The sequence below is a fragment of the Epinephelus lanceolatus genome, chromosome 9 (assembly GCF_041903045.1).
Source record: "Epinephelus lanceolatus isolate andai-2023 chromosome 9, ASM4190304v1, whole genome shotgun sequence".
Classification (NCBI taxonomy): Eukaryota; Metazoa; Chordata; class Actinopteri; order Perciformes; family Serranidae; genus Epinephelus; species Epinephelus lanceolatus.
In genome coordinates this window covers 6,239,805-6,262,354 of record NC_135742.1, presented here as the reverse complement: position 1 = coordinate 6,262,354, position 22,550 = coordinate 6,239,805, and the positions used below count along the sequence as shown (strand labels likewise).

General features: G+C 42.3%; 1 protein-coding gene across 1 annotated transcript in view; it reads left to right on the top strand.

The window, feature by feature from the left end:
- The first annotated feature begins 1,721 nt into the window (after positions 1 to 1,721).
- The window catches only part of rasgef1ba (RasGEF domain family, member 1Ba), a 192,769-nt gene continuing 171,940 nt past the window's right edge, over positions 1,722 to 22,550 (top strand). The window contains exon 1 of the mRNA XM_078170462.1: positions 1,722 to 1,874. Coding sequence (XP_078026588.1) covers positions 1,806 to 1,874 — 69 coding nt within the window. The 5' untranslated portion in view covers positions 1,722 to 1,805. The remainder of the gene's footprint in view (positions 1,875 to 22,550) is intronic.

The following is a 22,550-nucleotide window of genomic DNA, read 5'->3' as shown; positions in this document are numbered from 1 at the left end:
CACTGATGAAGAGGTTCGTGAAATTGAAGAACGGAGGAGGAGAGAGAGAGAGAGGCGCAACAGGTAGAGGACGAGAGAGGAGGAATGGCTGCTGCAAGGCTGCGTAGCTCTGGAGATTGGTGGTGTACCTGTGAATGCTGTGCCCCAGTGCCCACAGCAGAGGAATGCCTCTGTTGCAAGGAATGGGACCGGTTGCAGCCTTATTTTCAAGGTCTGGATGTGACCGAGGACGAGACACCTCCACCTGGAGTAGTATCCAGCTGGGCTTTATCTAGAGCTCGTGAGATTTCAGGCACGGTATGAGATCGCTGCTTGTTCTCGCGATATTTCAGCCACGCTTTGGAAAGCAGAGCTAGATGGTAAACAACATGGCACCACACCGGTAAGGTAAGACAACACGTTTACATGTCGTTTTCTATATGTTCTCTGACATTTATCCTAACGACATGAGGCGTTGAGAAAAAGCTTGTTTAGTGGACTAACTTTGCACTTGAAATATGCCCGTTCACTTAACAGGTCTGACGCCACTATGCGTCCCGGCTGTATCTAGGCTAACAGCTAACATGCTAACTATTATTTTTATGTCACTAGTCACTTGAAACAAATTTAGGACGATAGGAGACAGGTTGAAATAAACCAAAATTTTCCATTAATAAAAGTCCTGCGACCTGACTCGCACCAGTGATTAAACACACATGAGCTACAGTCACTCACATTAAGCTGGGTTCACCGTTCCTGAACTACAAATCCAGTGGAGGAGACATCTCTTTCACTGGCTGCGCTCGATACTGGAAAGGCAAAAACACTCAATCACTGCCAGGTTAGGAAACATTACAAACATTTTAGCATGTTCCTTCCACCATCATAAAACCTCACAAGGATCCTCCTAATGTCAAATCTATATTCAAATAGCCAGGAAATAAAATTCAAGTAATGAAATATACAAATAAGGGCTGGGGGATATATTGAAAATTAAATATCACATTTTTTTTTTTACCAAATACATCCTTATTGATATTGTAACGATAATGTAGGATTGTGTGTTGGTGCTTTCACAAAATATTTACACAATGAACTTTTTGATAAATAATCATCAGTACTGTGGGTACAACATCTAAGTGGATAAAGGCAAATTAAAGAACAGTCTGTTAGGCTTAGAAAATGACATCACTTTACTGTAATGCAGTCTCTAAAACCAGGAAAAGACAACAGTTCCGACATATCCATTTTCATATCATTATATCGATATAATATTGATTTATTGCCCAGCCCTAAAACAAATATATTTATAGTGAGTCAAAATATTTGCTCAGACTTTAAGATATTGAGTCTAAAAATATTAATAACAGTGAATTTGAGGTTTAATCAAAGCCAACGTGACTGCAGGTGCAGTGTTACCTCCCATGTCACCTCTGAGTGGGGGAACCCCGTCGATGAAAACCACCTGACAGCTCGTTGCCCCGCCCCCTCCCCCTCCGCCCGGCCCCACCTGCATGAGTCCACACCGCTGCTGATGGTAAACTCATCCACATCCACCGACACTGGATCTTACAGGCGACAGCTCCAGGCGTACAATCTCCACATCCAGCCGCTGCTCTGCGCTCAGCTGTCGGTATCTTGCTCCTCTGTCTCTGCCTCCTCTCCGGGGTTTTGTTCGGGCAGCTGGAGCGGAAGACAAGAGGGGATGCGCGCAGGGTCCCTGAACGCCACAAAGAAGTTGACGCGGCAGACGGACGGAGGACTCTCCTGTTGATTCAGCGCTTTATTTCAGGATCATAACTCAGGAGCACACCTCTCACCTCTATATGGCAAAGTTCCTGGCTGAATTATTGGGATGCACACTTCCAGACAAGGGCACTCCACCTCTGTTCGAGGTAAGGATGCTTCACATGCACTTATTGCGCCGCATGGATTCAATATGTGAGTTTTTGTTCATGGATAGAAAAGTGCACCGGCTCCGTGAGTTCTCTATGGCAACAGCAGGCTGAGGCTTTGTTCATCACTATGATTGACAGTTGCTCTGCTGTAAAGCACTTCATTAACACTGATCCCTGCGGGCTCAGGTTTTGTGAAGTGCTGCAGCTCTGTGCACACTCACCGTTTCATACGGTGACAAGATGTTTATCCTGCGCACCGCCACGGGCTGCGGATTAATGCGCATTATTCCCGTCTTTACGCTCACGGAAAATCACTGTAATATTCCTAAAATATCCGCTTATGCTTTATCTCTGTCGCTCATAATGAGTTTGTAATGACCTTGCCTTACTTTGTGGTTCTTCCTGCCTCATATCCTGCCTCTGTGTTGATTTTTTTTTTTCATGTGATATTTGAACTGCCAAACAATATTTCATCCTGATTATAGACACTGTGGTGATTTGCTCTGCAAGTCGAGCTGCACGCGGTGCCAGAGAGCGGGTTTCTCTAAGAAATGGCTGAGACTCAAAAGCTGCTCTTATTTGGGTCAGTGTGCTACACACTGTGCCACACACTCACAACACACACACTGAACTTGTGCTTCCGCGTCTGTGCCTGAGGACTCTTCACATATTCTCAGCTCCACATGGATTGATGGATGAATCTGCTGTGAAATAACTGGCCTTTACTAGAAAATGTCTTGTAGCACAACTTTTCTTTTTATTTTGCCTCCTTTCACATGTTCCTCTGTAGGTTGTGTCTCATGTTTATACACTGATCCAGAACTAAAAGTGCTTGATAACAAACAGAAATTTGATTAATTATACTTTAAAAGTAGATTTATTATAGCTTTTATTAATCATGTATAAACAGCAGTGATTTTTCGGTCACATTTCCTAGAATTTGCTTTCCTAGAGGTGTTCAGTAGACGTATGAAGGTATGCATTCACCTGTTGTGCTCACTGAGGTGGCTTCTAATGATGATGCATTCACTTACTGATGTGCATACTGGAGAGCTTCGCAGTGACAAGAAGAGATTCATGATGTTCACCTCTAACCTTAAAAGTCCAGTGTGTAGGATTTAGGGGGTATAATGGCAGAAATACAATATAATATATATAGTTAATATGTTTTTTTTTTCGTGCCACTATCTGTGTGGAGTTTGCATGTTCTCCTCGTGTCAGCGTGGGTTTCCTCCAGGTGCTCCAGCTTCCTCCCACAGTCCAAAGACATGCAGGTTAATTGGTGACTCTAAATCCGTCCGTAGGTGTGAATGTGAGTGTGAATGGTTGTCTGTCTCTATGTGTCAGCCCTGTGACAGTTTGGCGACCTGTCCAGGGTGAACCCTACAGGTTACAGTCACAGATTGTTACCAAAGAGGAGAGAAACACAGGTGAATGAGGATGATGGGACACAGAAAATAAACAGATTAGGTGTGTTGCATGATGTTGAGTAAGAATGTGGCGTTCATGTCTGATTCATCGATGACAGTATCCCAAAACAGGACAAACAGTTCATCTTTGTGTCTGTGATTTAGTCCTTGTTTAAAATGGGACCTGACAGGTATTACGTAACACCAGCTTTAATAGAAAAACAGTTTTAGATTTATTCTCATCACACACACACATACACACACCAGGCGTAATCCATAATCACCACAGGATTGTTAATCCATCGGGCATCATCTCAATCTGCCTCACACACACACGCTGTGTGTGAGTCAAGTATTAAAATCATCTGAGAAATGTGTCAGAGAGGATCATCACTGTAACTTCTGGGCAAATGAAATGATGAGCTGCTCTGTTCAGCTTTACAGTGGACACAGATTAGATTCACACGCTGTTATATAAAGCTTTGGCTCCAATTCCACCTTAAACCATCGACCTATTGAACAGATGCACGGCTGACGGTTCTTTGATTCAAATCATGTCATAGATTAAAAACACAGTAAGTTCTGTTCTTGATCATGACGAGCATTTAAACATGGAGATAATTATTTTTTTTTTTAGGAGTTCAGAGCACTCAACGCTTTCTGTGTGATCAGAGCCTACGTCTGACTTGACCCACGTCATGTGAGTTGAGTTTCCCACCTCTAAATAGTGCCATACTGTTTATCCAGCACTCGCTGTGTTTGATACTCCTTTCCTTAGCTTAAAGGAAATGCTAAATTTTCGGCTTAAATGTTCCTTATGTAACTGAATCATTGTGAATTCATCATTGTTTATTAACACATTAGTGTTGACAGTCATTGTATTAACTAGAGAATCAAGCTGCAGCAGTTACAAGATGAACATATGTTTAATATGGCTGACTGTGCTGTTTCACTGTGGTACCATCAGCAGATGTTTCCCTTTGGAGACACTATTTAAAACCACTGAGCTGCTAACGAAGTCACTTTTATGCTGCCTTTGCATTTTTACACTGAACCAAACAGCAGCAGCAACATGCCGCTCCCATGTGTGATTTTAGAAAGTGTCCAGCGTCGGGGACTCGAAAGAGGTGTGATGAATGAGACATGTAACACAACAGTGTTGGGCTCTATAGAGTGCTGAAGTCACGCCCCTTCCGGTGAAGCTCATGGGACCTTAGATCGGAAAAAATATGAATGGCAGTGAATGAGGAGAGAAATATTATCTTTTGGTCCCGTTTGAGTTGTGACATGAAATCCAAATATGTCGTTAATGAATTTAAAACAAATTTTAAGGTCAAGAAAGTCATACTTTGTGGTAAAACTGTTGAGATATAAGCTTTTGAAAAAAACGTAATTAGAAAGACTACACAGGAGGCGGTCGCGTATGTGAAGTCTTAGCTTTCACTCGCTTCCTGCAGTTTGGAGTGACTGCAACCTGGCACAAAACACACAGACATCTTCAATCATAAATCGATTAATCATAAAACAGTGGAACTTCAGCGGGGAGGCCAAGCTGCAGGGAGCGAGCGAAAGCTATGACGTCACATACGCGACCTCCTCCTGTGTACTCTTGAGTCTTTCTAATTAAAAAGCTTATATGTCAACAGTTTTACCACAAAGTATGACTTCCTTGACCTTAAAATTTATGTTTTAAATTCATTAACAACATATTTGGATTTCATGTCACAACTCAAACGGGAACAAAAGATAATATTGCTCTCCCCATTCACTGCCATTCATATTTTTTCCGATCTAAGGTCCCATGAGCTCTACCGGAAGGGGCGTCACTTCAGCACTCTATTGTGACATTAAGATACAGCAGCACTTTATAAACAATAACAATAACATAACATGCCAATGACAATCTTTTACTGCCTCTGTTATATGGTGGCTGATCTCGTACTCTGCTTGGACGGTAAGGAGCTTCCGGACCTCATTGTTTTCCCAATTTGCAGACATTTTCGTCTTTGTTGTTCTTCTTCTTTGCATTAGCTGCTGACTACTAACAGCTTCTTGTTCAGGCTGCTGTCAGCCCTAGAGTCGTCTCCTTTGGTCTGAATCAGGGACTCATGTTGTTCCAAAGTTGTATAATTGCCGAGAGTTGGTTCGTGTTCTCACGGCAGCATTTACAAGAGGACCAGATCAAATGCCTTGCACAAGAAAGCTGCTCTTGACTGGTCAGAATCTCCATGTGGGAAAAATCCAGGAAGTGAAGCAAACGTTGAAGAAGAGTACACTTGCAAGATAAATGTGACACTTTCTAATGTCACAATGGAGGGACAACTACGCAGGTTGATTTTAGCGCTGCTCATCGTGGACTATATTGCTGTCATTGTTCATTTTAGTCAAACCATACAGTTTGAAAACGAGGCGCAGCTCCAACTAGAAAACAATGTTTTGATGCATTGGATGTGCTGAATGTGCATATTAAGGCAGTACAGGAGGAGGTGCACATTAATAATCCTCCAGGACTGTAACATGCTCATGTTTAACCCAAACAATGTGTCATGTGACTGCAGTTGCTTCACATCCAGGTCGGAACACCTTCTCACCACAAACCAACCGCACCAGAGTTCGTTTGTAACCGAACTGAGACCACCTCTTCAAGAAGGTCTCGGTCCAGTTGTTTTGGTGCACACCTGAGTGTGATTGCTGTGTTCACACCTGCCCAAACAAACTGCATCAAACAGCTTAGGCGGCAAACAAACTTGAGTTTGATTGAACCGAAACAAACAGGACAGCTGTGAAAGCATCCTAAATCTCCCATGATAGGTGGCACACATAACATGTCAAAGCATCACACCCGTGCTGCCCAGGATCCTCTGCTGCTGGCTGTCCCGTTTATACAGACGTTGTTTCGGCACTGTTACTACTTCTGTTTCTGGCTCGGAGGCGATACAACTCTGTCCCCCTATTCTGTGATTGTACCTTAAACACAGCACGGTGAAGTGAAGTAACGACATAAAATTTCTGCCTTAACAAGTCAGTGCAGAAGTGGCTTTTGTTCCTCTGTGTCATCTCCATCAGAGGCTTTTAAAGAAAAATATATCACGAATAATATTTATTTGCATTTTTCTTTCCACTTTATCGTTTCTGAATCAAAACCGTCACACCTCAGGGTGATCAGTTCTTGTTCTTATGACAACATTAAAGTACCTTTCTCCTCCTCTGCATTCCTTTATCTTCCTTTCTTCCTCGCACTTTGCCTCATTTCTCCACTCGGATTCTCTCTCTCTCTCAGTTACAAACTCGTCATTCACTCACGTACTGTCTGTTTCTGCTGCCAGGCCTCCTCCTCTCCTCTCCCTCTTTATTCTGCGCAGCCTTAAAGCGAAGGCTTTATTCATGGCAGGGTGCTTGTTTTTCAAGCCGTATGCGGTTTTCAAAGGGCAAAGCAAAAGATTAACATCACTGTACTCGCAAGGCCTGTCTGCACGTTTGAAAAGACGTGTGCGCGAATTCACAGAAATCCACAGAAGTTGGAGAAAAACGAGGGGAGCTGGATTGTGACATCAAAGAATAAGTTACACTGCGAGAATACTGAAGTGTAGAACGCACGTGTGTCATTATGCTCAGTGTGTATCTGTGAGAAGCTGTCGAGTACAAAAACTCAAACATGTACAGATCCTCAGTTCCTTTTGTTTATTCAGGCAGCAGCGCAAAAAGTGACTTGTGCAAATACCTGTTTTTGTAGTACAAACACACACATGTAAAAACACACTACATTTATAACACACTGTGCACTTTCATCATCCGACGTCACTAAACTGTCAAATATAATCTTATGAGAATGATATGTTGCATAACTGTCTGTCTGGGTCCAGAGAGGGCGTTTGTGTGTGTGTGTGTGTGTGTGTGTGTGTGTGTGTGTGTGTGTGTCTTTTTAATGTATTCAAAAGACAAGGACGTTCAGTGCAACAGGGCATCATGGTTCCCTGTAATTAAATTCTAATGCTTCATTTGTTGAGATTAATTTGTGTGGATTTGTTTATGATGTTTATGCCAATAAATACGCTTCTGTAATTATTTGTGACAAATCAAGGCTACAAAAGCGTGTTGCTGAATACCAATCAGGTGGTTACGGGTTGGAAACAGGGGACAGTTGCCAGAAAATCAGTTGGACATGAATGAAAAATCAGGCTTTTTAAAACACGAGTCTTGTCATTTGTTTGCTGCCAAAACAGGAATTTCTCAGTCTTTATTTTGATGTTAAAAAGAAGTGAAAATTGGATGATTAAAAAACATAATTTAGTTGTTTTCTCCTTGTTCTTTTCATCACATATTCAGAGCTGACCTCGCCACAGCACGATCTTGTTCACTGTGATCTGCAGTAAGCGCCTTTTTGGATGCAGAAAACACACAGTTCAATTGATCTGTTATTGAAAACCAAAAGTTAAGCCTTAAAAACACAATCGCTGATGGAGAAAATGATAAAAACTGCACCTTACAGGACAATAACACTGTGTGTTGCTGGTCGAGAGGCAACACATATTCGTGTCTGTGAAGCCAGAAATATTGCACTGCAGCAGAAGTTCGTACTTCAAGGTTAACTGTGACACATGTTGGAGTGAAAAGGATCCCTTTGTGCATCAGTTCTCCTGCTGCTGCAGATTCTTTCTCTGGCTGCTTGTAATGGTGGTGATCTGGTATTGTAAACCTGTATTACATTGTATTGCTGTGTTACAGGGATTTCTATTCTTCTGTGTCGCACAGTAAAAGGACACCTTATAGATTTTGTAGTAGTACTGCCGTATATGTTGAGGAAAGATGACAAGAGCACTGTTGCTATAGGTAGTCGTATTAAAACTATTTCCACTGCGAAAACACACATCCCCAAACCTCCACTCTGAAACACCTCGGCTACTATGGCCGACAACACAACAATGTGAAGCTCCAGGAAATACACCCCTCCAAAGGTGAGCCCCCTGTGGCCGCAGAGGTCGATCGTAGCCCTACACTGGCTAAACAACTGAAACTGGATATGTTGTGGATGAAATGTTGCTCTATGAGTGACTCTCCATCTTTTGGGCAGAGCTTTGGGAAGATACCGGTCACAGGTGACAGAAAAACCCCAGGTAAGAAAAAAAGCTATCTAGCCATAGCTACACTTAACAGAGATTACCCTGACATCCATACAGAGGCACACATCTGAATTTTGGGGCGATACGAAACTACCAGTTTTATGTGGTGTCACAGGAAAGTAATATAACGAGCAGTGTAACGAATTACTGTTGGCAGGGAGTAAAAAGTAATAAAATTACTTTTGAAAAGAGTATCGAGACACTCATAGAGCAACATTTCTTCTACCACATATCCACCCACAAGCTTCATCACTTCTTTGTAGCTGCAGTTGTCCATGATTAAAATCCGGTTTGGTTGTTTGGCCAGTGTAGGGCTACAGCTGATGTCCGCAGCTGGGAGGGGTGTATTTCCTGGAGCTTCACGTTGTTGTACTACCGGTCGAGGTAGATGTTTCAGGGTGTCTTTTTTGCAGTGGAAGGATTTTTTAATATGACCACCTGCAGCAACAGTGATGGGACTATTTCCAGCATCAAAGGCCAGCGTTCCCATCTTCAAAACTAAAGTGCTGCTTTGTGACGTGCCTGCGCAGCACAATGAATATGAAAATGAGTCCGCTGATGTGATTGTTGTATTTCAAATCAGTAGTGATGTGATGACAAAAGTAATGTTGTAACAAGTTGTTTGGTTTTGGGGTGACTATTAGTTACACTACTCGTTACTGGAAAAAGTAGCATCGCGTGTAACACTAGTGTGTCCAGGTGAAGCTTTGTGAAGTCTGATAAATGTCCTCAGGTGATGTCACTTGAGTCGGTCGGGGCTGAAGACCGCCAGATTGAAAATGAACCAAAATCTGGAGGTGCGGAGTTAGAAAGAAGTGAGCTAATCACACCTCTGTAGCCTGCTGCTCATCTTTATCCATCGTTAGCTGCCACTAACATACGTGTTGGAGTTGCATCGTGGGTACTGTAGGAGCCAGGTTTCGACAAAGAAGAAGAATGTGTGGAACAAAAAAGGCATCTCTGCAGTGCTGCTGCGTCAAGTTGGATCCCTTTTTTTAAAAATGGTCCATTGTGAGTGTGACAGTGTGTACTGGTGGAGTTCTTGTTGAAGTACAGGAGTAGCCTGAAGGTTTGTGTCCTCTGCATACCCTCCTTTTCACCCTAAATAACTTTAGAGACACCACACTTTTGCTTCATAGTATGTTAATGTAGCTCTGCTGGAGTCTTTCCTACAGTGTGGGTGCTGAGTGGGAGGCAACGGATGAGAGGAAAGGTGAAACATACATATACAGTGACCAATAGTGTGGTGGTAGTTGATGAGGTGGGTGTACTCTTTATATTCCAATAACTTTTTGGCTGATAGGTGAGGATAGTGTAAGAAGAGGTGGGTGCACCCTGTACACCGGCGTGTACCGTCCACTACATCACTGACACTGACTCTCTGAGTGCGTCTCCTCTGTGTAGAACCGGCATTCATATGAATGTCAACCACCATTTTTACGTCAAGCGTTTTAGAGAAAAAAGAAGGCCAAAACACTCCATTCTGTGCAAATGTTCGCAGGCATTCCAGTTTATGTTTGTGTCATTGAAAGAGTCTCTCTGTGTGTGTGAGGAGGACGAGGAGGAATAAAGAGAGGAATAAAGAGGAAGAGAAGGGCGGGGGGGAAAGTATTTGGCAAGCAGAAAAGAAAGCCAAAGAATAAAGCGAGAGCCAAGGTAATCTCAAAAATACAATTTTTAAAAGCCTCCATCACTATGACAACCATTGAAATCGCTGAATGAAGCCGACGCAGCACAGCTTCCACTCAGATAACAGTGGACGACATTGAGTTGATGTTTTGAATTTAAACTTTTCACATTTGAACCATTCAGCTGGAAGACTTCTCTTCACTGAGGTTTACCTTCAACTCCAGCAAACTCCCAGCTGACGAGTTCAGGAGACAAAGTGTTGGACGAAAAACGCAGATATTAGCTACAGTGAGCTCTTTACATGACAAAGATTTAGAAGTTATTCAGTTAGTGATCATTTCCTGGTGCAGAAGATTCAACAGTTAATGCTTATTGAACTGTTTGAGATGACAGCTGCCAAAAAAAAGAGGAAATGTAATCTCTAACAGTGAGACAAGGAAATACCAAGTGGTCCAGAGAGAGTGTTTTTTTAAGTTGACTAAAAGGAGCAGAAGCTGAATATCTCTCTGACATCGGTTCAGGACATTTTCCAGTTGTGTTTTATTGGAACCTTTTATGGTGTCATAATATCACATTTGTGGAAATGTCACGCTTATGTGGGTTCAGTTTGAACTTTTACTTTCCCAGCATCTGCGTTTCATAGACGGGGACACTCAGGAGAAGGCAGAGTATCTGCAGAAGAACGCCAGAGGAAACTACAGCTGTGAATACCTGTCAGCTTTTATAGTTTGGAGCGGATCATCTTGCGTCAGGTGTTTCTTAGTCCAATAAAAATCCTCAATATTCCCCCCTGTAAATGTCTTTATAGAGAGACCTGGATGAACAGCGCTGCTTCTGCACTGTTTAGTTGTTACCATGGGAACAACTACTCATGCTGGGGTCCACACCAAATGCAAAAGCAAGACATCAAATTATCACATTGCAGATAATTTACAACGAGTTTAAGTCACCTATTTGAATATTACTTGAGTAAAAGTCTTAAAGTATCTGATATTTACTGCACCTAAGTATCAAAAGTAATTTTAATTAAAGTAAATGTACTTAAGTTTTGAAAGTTGAAGGAAAAGTAAATGTTAATTAAAAGCAAGCCATCAGCAGTCACGGGTTCGACTCCGGCTCGCGACCTTTTGCTGCATGTCGTCATCTTCGGCTTCCTCCCACAGTCCAAACACATGCAGGTTAATTGGTGACTCTAAATTGTCCGTAGGTGTGAATGTGAGTGTGAATGGTTGTCTGTCTCTATGTGTCAGCCCTGTGATAGTCTGGTGACCTGTCCAGGGTGAACCCTGCCTCTCACCCAGTGTCAGCTGGGATAGGCTCCAGCACCATTGTGACCCCCAACAGGATAAGTGTTGATGGAAAATGAATGGATGAATACATTACAACACTGGTTGGCCTTCTGTTTGTGTAGTTGGAGGACAATCCATGTTTTGGCACAAAGTCACCTTAATATATCGTGTAGGAATAAAATGGCTGTTGAATGTGAGCATGCAGAGCAATTAAGAAACAGAAGAAGTAGAAGATATACTTTGTTAATCCCAGAGGGGAAATTCAATCAATATTTTCCTGAAGTTTACATGCATGTACAAATGGAGAGATGTCGGAGCTCATGCCCATGGGCAGGTGCCCTGGCAGTTGAGGATTCAGTATCTTGCTCAGGGGCCCAGGAGGCAAACATACACCTCTCCAGCTACTAGTCCATGCTATGTATTTTGTCTGAACGTAGGCCCAAGCTTACGACCCTGCGGTTGCCAACCCAAGTCCTTATGGACTGAGCTGCTGCGGCCCTTAGCTACATGACTTACTATGACTTAAACCCTTTTGCTCTTTGGGGAGCATAGGGGTCCGTGTACTTCGCGGTCATTCGTTTTTCGTTTCGAAACAACAAATTGAAACACGGAAAACCAACCATTACCCGTTTTGTTTTGAAATGACCAAACAAAAAAGGAAAAAAAGGATCCGTCTCCCGTTTTTTATTTGATAATAAAGAAAAGAAAAACTAATTGTTATCCATTATCCGTTTTCTGTTATCCGATTTAATTTGGGAATTTAAAAAAACCCTGTGGGAAACTCCTTTCTCTATTTTTTGTTTGTTTCGTCTCTGTGACCAGTAAGTTGCATTCATGTGGTCTATGAAATGTACATACAGAGCATGTACATTTCCTATAACTACTAGAATATTGCTTTATCTGACATGTTACGCTAATCAATAACTTTTCTAACTATTTTAGGTCACTCTACATGGACAGCAACTATCGGCATACCACATTACACATTACATGTCCGCAAAAAATGATATGAAATTAATAAAAAGTTTTATTACCACGGACCAAACGTTCCTTTTCGTCCGCCAGTTTTCTGTGAAAGTGATGTCAGTTTCAGTCAAGTCGGCAGCTCCTGTTCCAAAATTATTTCCAATATGTTTTTCCGACATGAGCAGGCGTTCATGTGTATTTTCCCAGTCAGAAAGTCATTTTTCCGATTATTCCGACACCACATGAATGCAACAAAAAATAGAGAAAGGAGTTTCCCACAGGGTTTTTTTAAATTCCCAAATTAAATCGGATAACGGATAACGATTCGTTTTCCGTTTTTCTTTTCTTTATTATCAAATAAAAAATGGGAGACAGATCTTTTTTTTTTTCCTTTTTGGTTTGGTTATTTCAAAACAAAAAACGGATAGTGGTTGGTTTTCCGTGTTTCAATTTGTTATTTCGAAATGAAAAATGAATGGCCGCGAAGTACACAGACCCATAGGTCATTCATGAACTTCCTCCAGGTGGTTCGGTGTTGAGCGATCTTCTCTGCTTCCTTCTAGGATGTTCTTGTTTCCTTGAGTTCTGCCCTTAGCGACTTAGATACGAATTAAAGCCTGCAACACAGAGGGGTAATGTAACGTACATCAAGTCTAGTTTATTTAACTTTATTTGTCTCAAATGTGTACTATATGTGACACCTTCTATCTTAAGACCCTCGATTTGGAGAAACTCCAATAGAATAACATTCAAGAGAGTAATATTGATCAATAATATTATAACTACAAGTTGCAACAAAACAAAAATCACCTGAAATCAACACATCCTGCAAAGTCTTCCTACAGACGCTGGTGAAATCGTTTTATTTCCAGGTGTTGCAGAGTGAAACGAGTTCTCTGCTGTAAATCATATATAGAGACACTCCAGCATGAAGTGAAGCGCAGATCGTGTTTTATTGTAGTTCCTCTTTGTTACTGAGAGCGAGATCATGCCAGGAAGTCCATCCATCACACTGACAGCTCCATATGTATGAGGTGGATGCTTTTATGTATAGAACATATGGGGATGAAGAGGAACAGACGTGTGTGTAGTCGTTGTCAGTCTAGATGACAAGATGGGAAGTCGAGAAACAATCAGTTACATGTGTTTTAAGACAAATAGTCCCAAAAAAGTGTGTGTGCAGATGTGTGTGTAGATGTATTTCTCTGCATGTGAGCCTGGTTAATCAGGACCAAAGCGTCTGGTCTGGGCCGAACAGTTATTTAGCGGAAAGTCCCTTTAGAGCGAGCTGTCAGTCAAAGCTAACCGCTAATCAGGAAGTTTTTTTTCCTTCCTGGCAGAGGACTGAGTGTGTTGATGAAGACTGTTATCAGAGCCTCCTCTCCCTTCATGACAAACAGCTGTGCTTCCTCTGAATGTGCCAAACACAAGAGCCACCAGCTTTCCCATTATCCACAGCCATTTGTGATCAAGTGTTGACCACTGCGGCTGAATGATGAGGCCCGTCCGGATGTCTCTGAGGACGCAGTTTCACTAATAGCTGTGAGATGCCAGCTCCAAGAAACTGTACAGAAGTCAACTAAACCCAACTTTCCCTAAAGAAGTAAATCTGTACCAGAAATCTGGCTTTAAAAGTATAATTTGGCTTCTTTAACTACAAGTCTGTGGGGGCAATTTTGAAAATTATTCTTCCATTAAGGGGATATTAAAGGCTTCAAGAGCAGTATATTTTGGGATATGATCTCCTTGACTGGCAGACTGTCACACCTGCCAACTTCAGCCTCAGACATGATTCAACAGACTTGGATTTTCTGGCTAAAGAAACTGACAAAGGCTGAATCCAAATTTCCAGACTGAGCCCTTGCTGACCACAGTTGTACCTTGATAGGTTCACTGTCATCTTGTAAAATCAGCAGGGTGCCAGACTGCAACGCTAAAGCCAGTGATAGACAGGCCTCAAGTCTGTTTCAGTGGCGGCATGGAAACATTATGTACCCGGTGATCGCTGCTGTCATATTGATAAATAGTGTCTGCTCATCTTTACCTGCGGATAACAAGATGTTAATGCCATGTGTAGGCTTTTTTGTGATTGAACAAAGAATATTACATTTCTATACAACATACACTCACCACTACTTTATTAGGTACACCTTGCTAGTACCAGGTGGGACGCCCTTTTTAATTCTTGGTGTCATAGATTCAACAAGGTGCAGGAAGTAGCCATCAGAAGATGGGTACACTGTGGTCATAAAGGGATGGACACGGTCAGCAACAATACTCAGGTAGGCTGTGGTGTTTAAACCATGCTCAGTTGGTACTAAGAAAATCTCCCCCACACCATTACACCACCAGCAGCAGCAGCCTGAACCGTTGATACAAGGCAGGATGGATCCATGACGCCAAATTCTGACCCTACCATCTGAATGTGGCAGCAGAAACCCAGACTCATCAGACCAGGCAACGTTTTTCCAATCTTCTATTGTCCAGTTTTGGTGAGAAAACTCGTGTGAACTGTAGCCTCAGTTTCCTGTTGTTAGCTGACAGGAGTGGCACCTGGTGTGGTCTTCTGCTGCTGTAGCCCATCTGCTTCAAGGTTGGACAAGGTGTTGTTGCTTCAGAGATGGTCTTCTGCAGACCTTGGTTGGAACCAGTGCTTATTTGACTTTGACTGTTGCCTTTCTATCATCTTGAACCAGTCTGGCCATTCTCCTCTGACCTCTGGCATCAACAAGGCATTTTGGCTCACCGGATATTTTCTCTTTTTGGGACCATTTTTGCTTTCAGCCATGCTTGTTGCTGTGCGTACAATAAGTCAAAAATATTGAAGATATCATGATATGATTTCTTTTCATATATTAAAAATTATACCAGTATTATTGTGAAGAGATAACATGGCACACCCCTACTACTGAGTCTTTTATTTGCTACATAAGGACATCTGGGAGAGTATAAGTCTGTCACAAATGTGACATCATATCTCCTCATGAGAAGCACAATACTGAGTCAGAACAGGTCATTTATGGGATGCTGTACTGTCTCATTTGTCAGTAGCCCGATCTTCATGAAATATAATCTCATAGTGATGTGGTGGGTTTTGTTTGGAGGAAATGGGTGTCCACAGTAGTCACACTTTATATTCTTCTGTTTGTGAACATGATGATGAATGAGCTGCACATGTTTGACAGGTACTGAGTTGACTGAGTGGATGTGGTTCTTGTTGCCTGTATGAATGAGTTTAAACTACAGAACAAAGCTCCTCTGCCTGATTCTGTTAACATGTAATGGCTCTGTGCATATATTTACCCTCTGATGGTTAAACCACAAGGGGGCGGTGTGCAACATATAACCAAGCGCAGCTCACTGGTTAACTGATGTCAGCAGGTGGTTCAGAGAGGGAGGCAGTGATGGACTGTGCTGACTCTAAGAGGGAACAACAGTACAGAGTATGTTGCAGGTTTGCTTTGTCAAAAATATGATCATTTCCATGTGTTATTATTATTATTATTATTATTATTGGCAAAATAACAACCTGCAGATGATAAACATAATGATGTACCATGGCTCAGAGGAGGATCATGATTTTAGGTTTCCTTGGTTCAGGGCTTTCGATGAAATCAAATCACTGTCGGAGCTGTTGCATCACTGACTCAAAACATACACCAGATAATAAGTAAGATGATCTGATGCTGCTGAAAATCTAGTCCTTTGTCAGCCGGTGTTGCAGAACGTGCACACAAACAGCATCTTTATCATATCAGTGTGAACGTGACAGGAGTGGATAAGGAGGGGAGGGAAGGTTAGAGAGAAGGAAACACTGGGATTTGGTTTATCGTGGGGATCTGCAGGGAATAAAGCGATGAGGAGTTCCTCACTGCAGTTTGAGGACATCACCAGCTGTCAGTCTGTTACTGCTGCTGGTCACTGGGTGGTTTAAGGTTGACTGCTTAACAGCATGTATGTTTCATATATTTGACCTTCCTGGAAGGGATCTGATCAGGGACTCTCCAGTCACTGTGTGTGTTTCAGATATTAATATATAGTGTATGGTCGAAAGTGCAGCCACCCTGCTGGTTAAATGCTGCATATCTGGGCTCAAAGTTTGGCACACGTGACAAAAGGTTTTATTTAGTCCGTGAATTAATAACAGGTGTGTTTCCTGTTGAGAGTAATGCAGTAATGTCACTGCAGCAAATATTGTTGGACATTTAAGCAGCAAACCTAAAAACTTTACAGAGGAAACAAACTAAACTAGCTTCTGAAATCATCAGTGAAGTTGTGCTGGACCTCGTGTATAAATAGGCACAGCATCTCTCTTAATGGGGAGTCGGACTGCAGCTCTGCTCTGCTCTCTGCTGTGTTCATCTTTTACAGCATGTGGAGGTTATTTTTCTCATTAATTCCGTATTATTTCACGTCCCTGTGTGTGTAATAAACAAGTGTGTGCATGCTGTAAACCTGCGTATGTAGGTGCATTTTATAATCTGAATTATGTGACCTTTAAAAAGCTGGAAAATACTGCGCTGTTCTGACTCTTGATCAGGTTTTTGTTCGTTTGTGAGGCAGTCGCTTTCTGCCAGAAAAATAACAATACACCAATGCACACAATGCATCCGACCGCACCTCATTTTAAGACCTACACATCCATGGGTACACAGATAGACACAAATACTTACACAATGTGGGCGATGGCCATGAAAATTACAACTGAAACCAGTGAATGTAATTAGCTCTATATAGTCACCGGTCACTTTATTAGGTACACCTTGCTAGCACTGGGTTGGACCCCTTTTACCTTGAGAACTGCCTTAATTCTGGTGGTGAATGTGCTAGGAAAGGTAGTATCGGCACGGTCACTACCTGGAGCTCGCATAAACGGAGCCTGGGTTTGTTGAAGGTGGCAGTGCTGTTTGGGCTGAGAGAGCCATGTGTAAGTAAGGTAAAGGAGGTTGTTGGGTTAGTGCGGGGAGCAATGAGACCTGGCATTAGGGGAGTGTCTCTGGGACGCCAGAGATCACTGTCTAACCTCCTGGAGGTGTCGTGGGACCAACTAGACGAAACACTGGTGAAAGGAGGTTCCCACCCGATGACCCCACAGACATGTTAGTTATCACTGCTCACTGGTCTGTATAGTTAAGCCTTGCTATAATAGCTTATCATAGGGCTTAGGAGGTTATTCACTGAGTGCTGTTTATTTGAACTGACTTGGTGTCATAGATTCAACAAGGTGCTGGAAACATTCCTCAGAGATTTTGGTCCATATTGACATGATGACATCACACAGTTGCTGCAGATTTGTCGGCTGCACATCCATGATGAGAATCTCCCGTTCCACCACATCCCAAAGGTGCTCTATTGGACTGAGATCTGGTGACTGTGGAGGCCATTGGAGTACAGTGAACTCATTGTCATGTTTGAGATGATTTGAGCTTTGTGACATGGTGCGTTATCCTGCTGGAAGTAGCCATCAGAAGATGGGTACACTGTGGTCATAAAGGGATGGACACGGTCAGCAACAATACTCAGGTAGGCTGTGGTGTTTAAACCATGCTCAGTTGGTACTAAGAAATCCAGACTCATCAGACCAGGCAATGTTTTTCCAATCTTCTATTGTCCAGTTTTGGTGTGCCCGGAAGAGTAGCGGTCAATTTAGTTAACTGACTATTTGTTTTCTGCTCTGTTTTTTTGAGAGTGATATTTTTATTTGGTTTACACTCTTGCTGTTTAAGTAAAGAGCACTGATGGCATTGTTTTGGGCGCAATTAGTGAAATTGGAGCCATGGATGGACTACAAAAACACTACTAAAATAACTGAAAAGGAAAGGCTGCATTGTTTGTTAAATGCCAACAATGTCTTGTGGTGTGAATCCATTTTTTATTTATTAGGGGGCCAAAGCACAAGTGCGTGGAGTCTTGCTGCTATTTTAATTTCAATGTTAGACATTTTAAAGATTTCTTGTGTTGATTCATTTTCTATTTATTAAGGGGCCAAAGCAGCCAAAGCAAACCAGCTATATTTTTTATTTAATGTTAATGTTCAAGTTTAAAGTTTGTTTATTTAACCCTGTTAACAATAAACAGGTCAGTTTCTCATACCAACTGTTGTGGATCATTCTAACTAACCTGATTAAGTAGTTGTTCTTTGCTTGATCAAACCTTTTCTAACACGACTGACAACAAAATAAGTGAATATGTATAATACATGCTTGGATCGGTATCGGTATCGGCCAAAACTCAAGGCTGTAATATCGGTATCAGATCGAAAGTGAAAAAGCTGGATTGGGACATCCCTAGCTGTAGCCCATCTGCTTCAAGGTTGGACAAGGTGTTGTTGCTTCAGAGATGGTCTTCTGCAGACCTTGGTTGGAACCAGTGCTTATTTGACTTCCTGTTGCCTTTCTATCATCTTGAACCAGTCTGGCCATTCTCCTCTGACCTCTGTTTTTAATCCATATGCAAAGAGATGCTTTTCGTAACATTGAATGCTTTTTAAAAGGATCGAGACTTGTCAATCCTTCAGAGTCAGATGTATGTAGTTTATAAAATCTTTGATTACTTTTACTTATAATTGTAAAAGACTTGACTCCAGCTCGTAGCTGTACGTTTTCAGAGTCAATAAATCAACTTTAATCAACTTGACAGCAAGTTTGACTCTTTCCTCAGAGTCGGTTGAGATTTGAGTTTGCTTTGAGGTTTTTAATCAGTTCTGTAGCTCAACATTAAAGGAGAAAAGTCAAGTTAGAGGAATGAAAGTGCCAGTGCATCTCAACATTGTTCAATGGTTACACTGTAAACATTAGGCGACTTGATGGAGTGAGGCAGATTTCATTTCGGAGGAAACTGCTAGATTTCTGTTCCAGTACAGCATGCATTTTAACTCTGTGCAAATATGCTTTTGGCTGCTGTTTGATTCCAGGAGACTCATTCACATGAATAGCAATGAGATATTCTGGATGCGCTCTGCATTCAGGAAGAGGATACCCCCTGCCATTCATATGCACACAACAGTGTCTCATACACGCAGGCTCATTGGCAGTCACACACACACATACACACACAGTCATTGCCGATACAGATGCTGCATACATACATTTCTACGTGCGCACAAAAACAGAGGGGGGTCCCTTGTCAATATGTGCATGTTTATAGCTGCTTGAGTCTCAGAGACAATCGCAATGTTTGCACACGGAGAATGTTGTGCAGTGTGAGATTCAAGGTTGAGAAGAGCGTCGTGCAAAACAACAAAAACTCAGATTTTCTCGTGACCCGACACACACTCTGCAGCTGTAACAGATCATAACACTCACACCTGGATATTCAGGAGTTTAGACTACAGTTAACTCTCTGAGGTTTATTTGCCCTAACGAGCATTGGCCAAGCAGTACAACCTTCTCCAAACGTGCCTTTCATGTCAGCAGTAGAGTGTAGAGAGTCAGTGGACACCTCAGGGGTGTGGATGTGAGGGTCTGCAGGTGAGGCAGGATGCTACTGGGAAAGACAATGGAGCTCCATTAACTTTCCTGGAATCGATAAAGCCTGAACAACGTAATTAGAGTGCGAGGAACTCATGGAGAAAAGAAATTATAGCTGTTATCTCTAGAGGTGTAATTCACAAGTTTCACCATGATACAATATTAAATCGATTCTTTGGACAATGATATGATATTTGCAGATATCACAAACTCTGTCATGACGTGATTTCAATTTGAGTTAGTTCAGGGGGGCTGCAATTGATGGGAGATGGTATCACTGAATATTCTCGTTGTCCACCGGCCAGTGGCTGCTTGCTCTGCTGCCATTCAGCAGCCAACAAGCAGAGCTAACTGCTAACAGTCACCACTGCGACTAACGAACTCCACAAATCCATTCAGCAGCTCCACCATCCACAGTGGGACACACACGGCTGATTATTTACTGCTGAGTTACAGCTCACAACTCGCACCAATGGCTGACACTGCTCCAGTGTGTGTGTTTTTACTGGCTAGCGAAACATCCTGGTGCAGACTATTTAATGGAGTTTACCAGCCTGTCACTCATGCGGCATTTGAAGATAATCACAAGCACGGCCCTTTTTGGCTTTCAATGTCCGAGTCGACCACTATCATTTTTGTCAAGTTTTGTTTTAGTTTTTTTTTTTTATTAAGATCTATTTTTAGCTCGTCATCGACTTGTTTTTGTCAAAGAAAAAAGGTTGTTGACAAAAAATGTTCATCCTAGTTTTTGCCAACGAAATTGAGACTGATCTCAGAAGTTTGCATATCGACCAGCCCTTCTTTAAATGTCGATTATAGCTCCTTTAATATTAAATTATTTATAACATACTTTTTCCTTTTACTTTGCTCACCCTGGTTAACACAGTTAGCTCTGTCAGCACTGTTGTCATTGAGTTACCATCGTTAGCTGCTAGCTGTCAGTTCAGCCGCGTCAATGTTAAGAACTGTGTACAGACACCTCATAGACTCTTAAAAGTGCTCTGTGAAATACTCAGTTTTGGATCAGTCTGTATTGAATTTTGTTTTATTATTATAATTTTGATAACAGGTGTGTCTTTTGACTGTATCTCACTGTAAGTTACGTTATTTTTTCTTCCAGAAAGTCTGTTACTTGAAGTTATTTTGTCACAGTACAGTAAGGTACCCTGGAAATCCAGAGTTCTCGCGAGAGCACAATTTGAATTTGCTCAGCGAGTCACTCTGGCAATCAGTAACGATGCTCATTACCTATGCCCATGAAACCGAGCTGCACCAATCACATCGTGTATCTTATACAGGCGGGCCAGAGGCGAGCTAAACAGATGACGACAGCGCTGCGACAACAAAGTCCGGAATCAGTCAGTAAACATTGCAAGATGGCTACGGATGAACACCAGCTGTTTGAAACGGCTTTGGCCGCTACAATGAACGAGTTAGACTTGGCTTTTTCTGTAAAAGAGGAACAGAAGACGGCGCTCGAATCTTTCCTTTGCAAGAAGGACGTTTTTGCTGTTTTGCCGACCCGATACGGCAACAGTCTAATCTACCAGTTAGCTCCGCTGGTAGCTAAGCTCTGGATACGTCACCTCGTGTATTGTTCTGATTGGTCGTAGTGTTATCCAATTGCGTGCAGTGATATTTACAAATGCATGCTTGGTGCCGCCCCTCGAGTTGGGCCATTTGCATTACTCATAGCCAGGCTCTAAATCTTTCTAGATTTGGGTCTGGATTTCCAGGTTAACAGTAAGGTGGAGTTTTGTTTAAATGTCATAACCAGAGCTGAGCTGGTGGTGTAGCTGCTGACCCAACTGATCGTACTCTGTCCTCTTTGTCATCAAACTTGTCAAGTTCAAACTCCCAAGGTAGCGAGTCCAAACTTGACGTACTCTGTATTAAGAGAGCCCATTAGTCTCGCCCAAACTGTTCCTTTCAGAGATGTCTTACAGCCTTTATTAACCTGTAAACAGAATGACCTTTATCTGTATCAGTTCACACAGACACACACCGACTTATATCCACTTTGTCTTACTCGTTCAATAAACCCATGTGACCAAAGTGCACCAGCGCTGATGCTGATGCTGTTAGTCGACACTGTTAAAAAGGTCACTGAGTTGACCTGAACCCGTGAGGCGGGGGACTCCCCCCCACAGGACCGCAGTGACCCCGCTGACGCCTCATACCTCATTACCACAGGACCACTCAGGCACTGAGGTCCCATGTGACCTTCATACACACACTCTCACTCTCTCTCACACTCACACACAGACACATTTCTGCATCTGACCCTCCACAGTGGGCGAGCATACTCCCGGTGAGTGTGTGTGACCCACTGAACGGGTTCACCTGCAGGGGTGAGGGGACTCAGCAGCGAGGGGTCGCCAGGGTCGCTGCCCGCTGGGACAGGTTTAGCAGATTGGATTGTTGGATTCAAGATGAGGGATGTTAACTTTATTTTTATCTGCTGTAGGTTCACACACAAACTGCTCAAGTGGGTTAAATGTGTTTTTTGTTAGTTTAGTTGAGTGTTACGAAACCAGACAGAATATTATGTAACAGTTCAAGTTCAAGTTCAAGTTTGAAGTTTATTTCGTTCATGAATGTGTTCCAATAACAAAACCGTGTGTGTAGTTGTCTTTATAAAGAGCAGACACGATTTTGAACCCATGTCTTTTTTTTCTGTTAGATACTTATAGTAGTCTCACCATATGTCTACACTATAAGCACCTTGAGAATGCAAAAATATACAAAGTGGAAAGACCGATCCTGTAACACCTGCAAAACAAGGTCAAAT